At 42.6% G+C, this 12,162-nt stretch overlaps 1 protein-coding gene across 1 annotated transcript in view; it reads right to left on the minus strand.

Annotated features, from left to right (window-relative positions):
• LOC103619122 overlaps positions 1-12,162 on the minus strand; it is a gene marked incomplete at its 5' end in the record, with an annotated part of 95,309 nt that overhangs the window by 5,901 nt on the left and 77,246 nt on the right. The window contains 4 exons of the mRNA XM_008637606.1: positions 5,959-6,087; positions 7,414-7,484; positions 7,597-7,729; positions 11,687-11,782. Of these exons, the coding sequence (XP_008635828.1) occupies positions 5,959-6,087; positions 7,414-7,484; positions 7,597-7,729; positions 11,687-11,782 (429 nt within the window). The remainder of the gene's footprint in view (positions 1-5,958; positions 6,088-7,413; positions 7,485-7,596; positions 7,730-11,686; positions 11,783-12,162) is intronic.

Raw genomic sequence — 12,162 nt, forward strand, 5'->3', positions numbered from 1 at the left:
AGCATTTAGAACAGTTTTCTGGGCTTACAACTGGGGAAGAGGGCAAGGGATACAGGGTTTGGGAAGAGGTCGAGGCAGCTTGGCCAGGGCTAACTCGACAGGGTGGCTGAAAAGACCGAGAGGGGTCAGAGAGAAGGCAGCAACACTGTGCCTCTGGGCATATCACCCCATTTGGTTTTTCCAACGAAAGGGAAGTGGGATGAGGAGCAGGAGGGGAGGAAGGAGGGATATGGGAAGAACTGCAAGGGGATTTGTGCTTTTCTTTTACTTTCTGATCCATTTTATGCAAGTCTCTGAAGTAAAGAAATTCAGCCAAATTAAATTTAATAAAGAAATAGATTTTATTCCGCGGCCAAAAGATTGGTCACACAGAAAGCCACGATCAGAAAAAGGTCAGCACCGAGCCCAAGATCGGTGCTGGCTGAACACAGATCTGACCTCTATCGCATCAGACCTCCCAAGTTCACGAATATTGCTTCGGCTGGTTCCTTCTTATACAGTTCTTGGGCAGAGTCCGAATTAATTCTATTCTTCTCGCAATAGCACATTCATGATGTTTTCTTGTCCTGAAGTTGGACTGCACAAAGCCTTTCCTGGGTCTGATGAATTGTCCATCTTGGATGATGAATGGTCCATCTCGGATGATGAATGGTCCATCACTGGTTCCTGGAACAGTTATTCTTAGTTCCGGGAATGTCCAATTCCTTATCGGCTGAGGTGTAGATATCAGAAGATAGCGATCAAGTCATCATACTGTTAATGTCCTGGTGATAAGATCCAATCCCACCTGGGGTGGAATCCTCACCTATTGATTACATCTGTGCTGAAAGAACTTCCTTTTCAACTGCTCTGGTGTTGTAAAATTTTCCTCTCAGCCAGGCTGGTGGAGGGGTTTGAAACTCTGGTTCTGTATAGTTTCATTATAGTTCATTTTTATACATAACAGCACGAATTACAGACTTCATTTATAACATCTCTAAGGACTAGAACGAGGGGAAAAAATTTTTCTCCAGAGGAGTCTCTCTTTCGCTTTAAATCAGCAATCTTATCCCCCACAGCCTGCCAGAAGGCAGGAGATTTTAAATTTGTGGGACGTACTTGAGGAAGGTAAAAGAAAAGCCAGCGAAAAAACTGTTTTAACAGATCCTTTGAAAATCTAAAACCACTAACTTGAAGGGATTTCGCAACTTGGAGAAAAACCTCTCTTTGGGGCTGAGAGAGTTTTGATCCCATCTCTCTCTCAGCACTTCTTCCACCCGCCACCCGCAAAACGAAAAAAGAAGCAATGTATAAGGGACCGGGAATACTCACACAAGTTTCAGAAATCAGCACAAATTCGTCCGGTCACAAAGTAAAAGGCACAGGTGGGGTTCTCCGAGGCATGGCTGCTCTCCAAGGTCAGTTCAGTGCAGAATCAGTGGGAGTTAGCAGCCTTCTCTCAGGGCACTGCTCCTAAAACAGAGCAGACTGCTCCAAGAGGCATCAGCAGTCCAAAGTTGCTTCTTCTGACTGTCCACCGACAGCCACGACGTCATAGGGATCCACTCGCGTGAGCCCCATGCTTGGTGCACCAACCTAACACAGCGTTTGGTGCTCGAGGCACCAGCTCTGGTGTGCCCCAGGTCAGAGAGAGTCCAGCTGCCCTACTTCTGCGGGTTGCTGAAACGACTTCGGCATCAGGAAAAGAGCTGCTGGCTGAGCTGGCTAGCTGGCTTCTCGGCAGAGGGAACACGGCAGGAGCCAAGGAAGAGAGAGGCTGTTCAGGTTTGGCTTCTAAAAGGTTTATTGTTAGAAGTTTCGCAACCCGAATGAGCTCGGAAGGCTGGAATCCGATGTGATGGGATGATGGGATTGTGATGGGATGGGATGGCTCCTCGGAGCCTTGTCCTCAGTTTTATAGGGAATTTGAAAACCCCAGTGAAAGGGGAAAACAACCAATGAGTTACAAGCCAGGGGGAGGATACAATGTAACAAGAGCCACTGGGGTAAGCCGAGAGGCGGGGGTTATAACAAAGAACCAATGAACAACCGAGTAACCAAGAATTTTCCTGAACCGGGGGAGGTGGCTTGTACCTGGGCACCGCCCAGGGGGTGCGGCTTAGGCTTCTGAGCTGCCCCTCGACCCGCCCTCTGAGTCTGCCTCTTTGGGAAACTCAATCCAGGGGAGGGGCTGGGATTGATTGGCATTACGCAGCCCCAGCCCCGCAGGTGGCTGGGTCACACCAACACTCCTGTAATAATTCTAATTTGTAAGCTATCTTTTCAAGCAGAAATTTACTGATATGTGTTTTCGAAGTACTCTTTTCCTGCTTGAAAAAACTGAAAGAACAGCTCCCACATTGCTGCTTCCCTGATGTGAAAAAGGTTACCACTGGAATGAAAGACCGTAACCCTCTCATCCTGCAGCAACTTCTGACTCGGGGCTTGTTACCTTTTGAAACCACTTAGAGAGTTAATGTTATTATAATTGTAATCTTCCAAGCCCTGGATTTATATACATTTTGTGAAATGGTACATTATTTAAGCAATTGAAGATAACTACCTTGCTTATTTTTACTCAGTGCGCACTTGTTGTTCTATTAGATGTACTGTTTTACCGTTCATAGTAAGAAAACTGCATGTTACATTACACATTTTCCTGAATTTAGTAAGTTGAAAGATGTTTGTGTTACATATTGTTAGAACAGAAAAGGGGAGTGAAGGGATGGGGTGTGTCCCCTGTGAAAGACTGCAAAGAGGTTTATATGTTCTTAATTTTTCAATCGCATTCAGAATGATCACAGGTTCACTTAAAAAAAGCTGAGGTACTTATTAAGAATCTTGAAAGTAGAAAATGGGAAAGTCTCTTTCCGTTGATAACCTGGGGGCGAGGATATGCTTTTGTTTCCACAGATTCCAGTCCAAGATGGGTACCTGCAAGAGTGGTCCAACCAGCCTTGAATACTCCAGCTATGAAGCTTGTGGAGAAGATAAAGTCTTCTGAAGTCATGTTCCTAACTGATATTAATAAAGTTTTTCAGCAATTCTATAAGTATTTTAGGGAAACCCTCTCAGTCAAGGCTTGAGGCTCTGGCCAAGCCCTAGCCCTGGCTGACTGGAGATTATACCGTCAGACCCAGGTGTTTCTGCCCTAAAAGTGTAATCAAGTCACTTTGACTTGTTGATTTGATCTTATAAAAGCTGGATCCTCTTTCGAGGTAAACTTAGAAGTCTTGCCCGAGAAAGACTCTCTAAGTCCTCACTGTGAAATAGGACCTCCCAGCAATTACAGGCTCTAGGGTGATGGTAAAAGTTTTAGACAACTTTATGTTGTTTCTCAAAGTTCAATATGTTTAATCACTGTCTTCATACATAAGACTAGTTATTGGGTGTTTTCATCTATCCCCCTGTTCATAAGAAAGATACTGCTTTTGTGAAGAACAGAGCTTATTTGGTTTGGGCAGTGAGCCAAACGTTCTAATGTTAGAAGGGTTTTGTTTCATAATTCATGTTTGTATAAAACAAAAAAGGGGGAATTGTAAGGAGAGATAGAATTGAGTTGCGGGCTGTGGGACATGCTCGCAGAAGCACATGGCAGCACAAAGGAGCACATGGCGGCACAGAGAGGTTTGTCTCCACCGGACCCTGAGGGGAGGAGGTGTCTCCCCTATGGAGAGGAGCCTGCCAGGAGCTGACAGACGGGTGAACAACGAGTGATCATCCCATAGAAGGAAGTGTGTTGCTGATGTGGCAACACGGGATAGGTCACGTAGTGAGCATTGCCATATAAGGAAATACTGTGCCTTGGAAAAGTGTATAAAATCAGCTCATTCCTTTGAATAAACAATTCAGATTCCCTGCCGGTCTGGGTTCGTGCCTCAATCACCAACATCAATCTGGGGATAGTAAATCCTTTCAAGATGTCTACCTTCTGAAATGGTTTTAAAAGAGCCTTTTCAGTCTGATATAGCCAATCTTCCAATTTTCCCAGTATGTCTGGGTTTGATATTCCTACCCATGGATCAGTGCAAAATCCCAGGTATTTCTCAGTTAGCACGATCAGTCATATTGAGGGGTGTGCCATTAATTGTCCCTGGTGGACAGTCATTGATGGTATATGAGTCCCTGACAGGCTTGATATAGAAGTCATAGCACTTCTCCCCTTGCATCCTGAGGCCTGTAAGATCACAAAAAGCATTTAAGATTTCAATATTTGTCTTCATTCTCTCCCATGATCCACTTAAAAAAACAAGGTCATCTGCAACAGTCATAGATGTTAAATTTTTCTCACAAGTGAGAGACTGAAAATAGTTCATGCCTCAAACACTGATATAAAGTTTTGCTCATTATAAAGAAACTACAACCAAAGAAGCTTCCCTGAAGAGTGGGACTTTGAACTGAAAGTCAAACTGTTGATTAGATAAAGGGAAACACATTGTTTAATCATGTCAGGCTACTACAGCATCCACAAAAGGCCAAAGCCACCAGCTGCAACAATCCCCAGCTGAGTTTGGGGTGAGGGAAGAGCACAGCTCACAGAAGCCAGGTTTGCACACACTCCCCCCAACCGAGGGGGGAGGAGGAGGTTTTGGGTGCATGGTGCAACCTCTGCTGAGAGGCAATAAACATCCATCCTCTGATTACACAAACCGGCCCAGCTGTGGAACCCCCAACCCCACAGGCCACATCCATGGGACATTCATGTGAAAGACTTTCCCCCACAGGACTGCACGTGATGCAACAGACCCAGAGTCTGCTGTAAGAGACTGTCCCCCCCACCTCCAGGGGGACATGTCCGGACATGCCTACCTAGTCTGAGCATATATACCCATGGGATTCTATGCTTTCTGGAGGGACCTTCATCACCAAGATGACCTGCTGAAGAAGATCATCGAGGTGAATCAGGGGAAGAGGGGGAAGCAGAAGTTAAATGATTTGCTAAGAAGCTGTTTGTTAATGCATACAGCTTGCTCAACACTTATTGTGCCTACCAAAGCAGGATCTCTCTCTCTCATATTTACCATCAAATAAAACCCTTACTATTGTCACTGGCATATGGTCTCGTTTGCACCTTAATTCGGGCAAAGGAATTTCTAAGAACCTTAAAACTAGATCATAACATTTATTGGCATAGTTGGCAAGCATACTATCCTCTGATTCCAAGTGCCTTTTGACAATAGTATGGTCTCAGCTACTCCTAGGGATTCCAACGCAGCCCTCTCTGAGGGGGTTGTGGAGGCTGAGGTTTCTTCTGTGGGGACCCGGACTCTTGGGAATTTTGATGCACTTTTCTCTGAGGAAACTGTGGAGGTGATAGTAAACTGATTCAGGTGTTTTTAGTTTCCTTTTGTGTGTTTGGAGGAGCGATCCCCCAGGCACCCGGTGCCAAATAAAGCAAATACCCACTTCTTAGACTCTGTCTCTGAAGTGTCTCTTGGTCCGGTTCAGGGCGATTCAACTGGCACCCTGAGATGAGACCCTAACTCTTCCCGAGGCACCAGTGCGACCCACAGAGCAGTGATATTCTTTTATTCTCTCTGTCACTCTTCATTCCCCCACCTATTTTCTACTTCTTTCTTTCTCTCTCTGTCTCTCTCTCTCTCTCTCATATTTACTATCAAATAAAACCCTTACTACAGTCACTGGCATATGGTCTTGTTTGCCCCTTAATTTGGGCAGAGGCATTTCTACGAACCTAAAACTGGATCATAACACCAGCACAAAACCTCAATTCTTTAAAATGTTTTCACGAGAAATTTTGCTTCCATTTTTCTGCAACACCTTAGATCTGCCAACTGTTGAGATAAGGTAAGAAAGTTTTTGGCTCAGAATGCTTTCATCAGGTATAAACAAACTGTATTTTTGCATATTCCCCCTCTCTCCCTCCCCTCCCTGCCGAGTATTGCAAGAGCGTCACACCACATAATAGAAAAATGGCATCTTTAAAGCAGAACTTGATAGAATGAAAATAATACTTACAGGAGCACTGTCATGTTCCACAGAGAAATTGCAAACAATCCATGTTTCAGGATCATTTTCACTGAATGCTGGAATTTTTCTGATGGCAGACAAATACAGCACATCCCTTTGAGAAGCCGGCCACACTCTCTGCAGAGAAACACCTGAACATAAGCTTTTCCAGTTTTGCAAATTAAGTACTTACTATCCTTAGATAAAGGAAAAAAACAAACAAGGCAAAACAGGTCAGTCATGTTATTTAAGTAAAAAAGTTTATTCAAGTTAGTAATTTCATGCAATTTTGAAAACTCAAGCAGAACACAGGTGTTGTAGAGATGTATATCAGGTTATATGGCTATACTTAATTTTAAAAATTTAAGGCGAAAGTTTAAGGCCTTTGAAAGGCAGGGAGCCAAGTTGCAATGACTTTTTCAGTAGACAACCAGGAAGAGGCACTTCCTCTCCTGTTCTCTCAATCTCAGGTTTACATTGTAATTAATACTTGTAAGCTACAAACTGAACTAGTGGTTAAGTATAAATAGAAGCATCTACAAGTATTTGTCTCCATAAATATGGTGAGAGAGAGAGTGCAAGAAATACTTATAGCAAATAGTATTTCAAGAAGTTACTACTTTAATGAGACAGATATGGTAAATTCGTATTATCTAAGAGAAAGCTTCAGAAGCAAAGTGTTATAAAATAAAGAAAAATTATACAGAAGCCATTTTCCTGACACTCAATATGGGCAAAAAGTCTAGCTTTTACCACAACACTATACAGTTCATACAATTTTGTTATTAAAAAATGAGTCTGCTGTTCCAGCAGTTTTAAGATAACCACATTACCAGTTTAAAAAAAAAAAATTGTTTCAATATTTGAATATACTAATACTCGGAATCATGTAATATTAAAGATGAGTGTGTACACCTCATTCCCAATTTTTAAGAACCTGTTAGGTTATAGTTATTGGGTTATAAGTGAAATGAACATTTTAGTAAAGCTAAATCAGAACTGGTTGGGGTGAAAAACCATAATGAAGTTAAAAGAAAAAATGTTGTACCAGGAATTATAAGACCTCATAATGCAAATGCAGATGTCAACTAATTGTGATCAACAATAGCTTGCATTATTGCAACAAAATGTATGATACAGGGGTAGGGGTTTCTTCCTTGTAGTTAGTGTCAATTTATTGCTTCAGTTTTCTTGAGATGAGCCTTGCCTTGCTGCCAGTGATATACTTAAGAGATTAAAACCAGTCCTCATTTGTTATTACAAACTCTATCAGATAGATACACAATTATGCTATCAAGCCAAGTTTGAAAAATTTACAAAGTTGCAGTTCAATAAAGAAGTTGTTCTAAACTGTTCTGGATAATATTTTAAGTTGTTAAGATGGTAAAGTATTTCAGAATAGATTAGAACACATATACTCCAGACTGTCTCACTAAGGTGTGTATACAGGTGAAGTGTTATTACCTTATGCATCTGGTAAATGATGATGGCATTATCAGATAAATTTTCCACAACATGGAAATTTTCAATTGTTGCTAAGGGGAGGGGAAATAAAAATCCATCAGTAAACAAGTACAGATATTAGGTCAATGTTATAAACTATATGCTTGCTGGAAAACATGCAAAGCTTAAGAACCGATTCCTTACTTTCCCAGTCATTACGAACATCAACATTCCAGAAGTAGTGGCAAACTTCATGCCCTGTTACTCCTTTAACGGCATGCGTTGCTTTCAAAGGATCTAAAACTATTCCATTCTCTTCCACCTCTCTTCTGTACACCTATGGTCAAATACAAAGATGGAAATTAAGAAGAGAAATTGCCAAAACTGTTCATGTTGTAATTTTTAAAAATTTCATCAGCTTTGATAAAAACTTACCTAGAAGACTAACAAATGAATAATTTGCCATGTCAGTGTTCTATGGTAACTACCAATGCAGATATTCTTGCAATGCATTCACATGAAAATACCAGTATTTTAAAAATCTCTACTCTAAAAATGATTAATAGAATCACAGAATATCCTGAGTTGAAAGAGACCCACAAGGATCATTGAGTTCAACTCCTGACCCTGCACAGGACAACCCCAAGAATGACACCATGTGCCTGAGAGCATTGTCCAAATATTTCCTGAACTCAGACAGGTTTGGTGCTGTGACCACTTCCCTGGGGAGCCTGTTCCAGTGCCCAACCACTGGTGAAGAACCTTTTCCTTATATCCAAGCTACATATCCCTGTCGTGGGTTCCGTTTGTAACCGGGCAGAAACACCAATTTAGTGTAGTGGTTTGGTCCAAAATACTCATTACTGTTTATCTGCTGTGAGATAAGAATTAGGAGAAATGCAAAGCAGGCACCAAACTTGAAAGAATATAAAGAAGTTTATTAACAGACCTAAAAGAAGAAAAAAAAATTATACCACCTTCAGAACTCTCCTCCTCCCCCCACCTTCCTCCCTTCTCCCACTGACAATGTGAAAAGACAACCCTTAAGATGTTCAGTCTGTTTACCACTTCCATAATAACCTTGTTCAGTCCATTTAGAAAGAGAAGTCTCTTCTTGCTCATGCTATGAAAACATTATCACAACGAGACAGCCGCCCACTTCCAAATATTGTTCAGTCCATTTAGGAAGAGGAGTCTCTCTGCCTGCGTGTGAGTCCTTTCCCCCGACTTGCAGCTTTTCCCGCAACTGCTTTCGAGGGTCCACTCTTGAAGTTTTTTGGGGTACAATTTTAAGGTTGAGCCGTTCAGAAACAAAAACAGAGGCCCTTCTCCTTCCCTGGGAGCAAAGGGTCTTCATCATCTTCATCGTTAGGACTATCTCTGGGAGCATCTCTAGGAACTGAGGTTTTCTCCTTTCCCATTTGGAGCAAAAGTCCTCATCTGGTTCATCTCTAGGGACTGAGGTTTTCTCCTTTCCCGTTTGGAGCAAAAGTCCTCATCTGGTTCATCTCTACGGACTGAGGTTTTCTCCTTTCCCATTTGGAGCAAAAGTCCTCATCTGGTCCATCTCTGTTTTAAATGATCCACCTACACTAGTTCTCTAACAATATACAATTAAAAATGAGAATCATTACAGGGTTACCTGTTACAGAAGGATGAAATTACTAAGATTTTTAGAGTACGACATAATAAATAGAACCTAAAAATAGAGGCAGCCTATGCCATACATAGAAAAGTGATAAATCCCCATTTTCATAGAATCACAGAATATCCTGAGTTGAAAGAGACCCACAAGGATCATTGAGTTCAACTCCTGACCCTGCACAGGACAACCCCAAGAATGACACCATGTGCCTGAGAGCATTGTCCAAATATTTCCTGAACTCAGACAGGTTTGGTGCTGTGACCACTTCCCTGGGGAGCCTGTTCCAGTGCCCAACCACTGGTGAAGAACCTTTTCCTTATATCCAAGCTACATATCCCCTGACTCAGCTTCATGCCATTCTCTCGGGGCCTATGACTGGTCACCAGAGAAAAGAGATCAGTTGCCAGCCTGCCTGCCTGCTTCCGCTTGTAAGGAAGTTGTAGACTGCAATGAGGTCTCCCCTCAGTCTCCTCTTCTCCAGGCTGAGCAAACCAAATGACCTCAGCTACTCCTCATAAGGCTTCTCCTCTAGACCCTTCACCATCTTCATGGCCCTCCTTTGGATGCTCTCTAATAGCTTTATTTGCTTATTATATTGAGGTGCCCAAAACTGCACACAGGACTTGAGGTGAGGCCGCACCAGTGCAGAGCAGAGTGGGACAATCACCTCCCTTGACTGGTTCATGATGCTGAGCTTGGTCACCCCAGCACCTGGTTGACTCTTGTGACTGCCAGGGCACACTCCTGGCTCATATTCAACTTGCTGCGAACACAAATGCACAGATCTCTTTCCATGGGGCTGCCCTCCAGCCTCTTGCTCCCTAGTCTATATGTACATCCAGGGTTGCCCCATTCCAGATGCAGAATCCATCACTTGCCTTTGTTAAACTTCATACGGTTGGCTCCTCCCAATTTAGTGTCATCAGCAAACTTACTTAGTATCTTTTCAAGTCCTGCGTCCAAGTCGTTTATGAAGATGTTGAAGACAACTGGCCCTAAAGTGAAGCCCTGAGCTTTAAAATGGAGCTTTACTGAAATCCCAAAAGATTACATCAACTGGCTTCCCTTGATCAACTAGGTGGGCTACCTTGTTGTAAAAGGAAATGAAGTTTGTCAAACTGGACTTTCCCTTCATGAAGCCATGCTGGCTGTGATCAGTGACTGTGTTGTCCTTCAGGTGTTTTTCAATAACTCCCAGAATAGTCTTCTCCATAATTTTACCAGGCACTGAAGTGAGACTGACAGGCCTATACTTACCAGGGCCATCCCTCTTGTCCTTCTTGAAAACTGGGATAATGTTACCCAGCATCCAGTCAACTGGGACCTCTCCAGATTCCCAAGACCATTGAGAAATCATTGAGAGTGGCCTCACAATGACATCAGCCAGCTCTTTGAGCATTTTTGTATGAATCTCATCAGGTGCCATAGACTTATAGGAATCCAGCTGGAGCAGCAAATCCCACACAGTTTCAGGGTCAAATGGGAGTTTGTCATTCTCAGAGTCGTGGTCTTCCAGCTCAGGGCACTGGGACCCCCTTAGCCCATTATCAGTCTTGAAGGAGGCAAAGAAAGCATTAAACACCTGTGCCCTGTCTATGTCCCTATTTGTGAGGTGACCATCCTCTTCCTGTAATGGGCCAATGTTATTTCTGCACTGCCTTTTGCTATTAACATATTTAAAAAAGCTCTGTTGTCCCCCACAGTTCTGGCAGCTTGAACTCCAGTTAAGCTTTCACTGCATGAATTTTCTCCCTACAGTGGTGTCTTGGGGTGACTTTATGATGTGCATCCCCTATCGCTGCTCTATGCCCAGAAATTAATTTTGTGCCTTTCTGTGCCTTTAAGCTGAGCCTGAGAGGGGGGAGAGGAAAAAACCAAGCGAACTTTTCAAAGCAGCTGTTCAAGGACACAGATACACACTCCTCTGTGTCCTGCTGCAGCAGCAAGAGCAGAGGAAGCACCCTTCTTGCTTTTCAGCCACCTTTCGGCTCCTTTTCTCCGGAGGGAGACGGTGAGTTGAACTTTGTTTTCCTGGGACTTTGGTTTTTCCCTTCTTCTCTTCTGGACTGTTTCAACACCAGAACACATTGGGAGAATTTTCCACCAAGGCCCCGGGGTGGGCCCACACCGACCCAGCTCCGAGGAGAAGAGAGACCACACCTACAGAAGGACTCTGAAATTTCCCCAGGTTTCTCTCCACAGCGAGAGGTTTTATTATTTAGCATTATTATCCTTTTCCTGTGTGTTTGTTAAATAAATAGATTTTTTTATCTCTTTCACTTTCCTCCGAGGAAAATTTCTTTTTTCCCGAACCTGGTGGGGGAGAGTAGGTTGTAACCTGCCTTCTCTCAGAGGATATATTTCTAAATTTGTCCAAACCAGCACACCATGTTGATATGAAGTTTTAAGTAGGAGGAAATGAGATAGGAATCTGTAAAGACAAAGCTATTGCAAGTGCTGCATAAGATTTTGCTGAATATATTAGAAGCTGTAGCTTGTGTGGGCTCCAGTCCTAATTTAAACAATGCTATTCTCAGAGAGGAGTTTTAACAGCCTAACTTGCTCAGTAATAGTATTCAAGGAGAATAAAAATATCTGTCTTCACAGCATATCATCTCATATCAATTAAGCAAAACAACAAATGCTTACCTTCATTTCTCCTTCTTCTACCACTAGCTGCCAATTGGCATCTCCTCCTACATCTTGCAAGGAATATGTCATATGGTTTTGTACCATCTCTTCCACCTTTAAAGGAAAAATTACACATTTTTAAGTAATTCCTTTCATCTTCTTGTGCAGGGGACTGTACAGTATTGGAAGCCATAAGTCAATACTTCAAATCCTGTGCAGGAGCTGAACTTGGAAAATAGAGCCTTCTATTACAGGTTAAGATCAAGCAGGTACTTCTGGCCTTCAGAAACAAAAGCCAAAATCTTGATTCAACTTCCAATTTCATTCTTTATGGGTTCTTCCCTATCCCTCCTTTGTTCCTTTAAACTGTCAAAACTCACTATTTCTACCTGAGACAGTTTTATTTCAGCATGTTGGAAATTATTTCCGGTATCTCGAAATAGAATTACAGTGCATTGTAGGACTTGAAAGCCAATATTCACTGAAGAGCATTT

This window comes from Corvus brachyrhynchos, unplaced genomic scaffold (genome assembly GCF_000691975.1).
Source record: "Corvus brachyrhynchos isolate BGI_N302 unplaced genomic scaffold, ASM69197v1 scaffold507, whole genome shotgun sequence".
Classification (NCBI taxonomy): Eukaryota; Metazoa; Chordata; class Aves; order Passeriformes; family Corvidae; genus Corvus; species Corvus brachyrhynchos.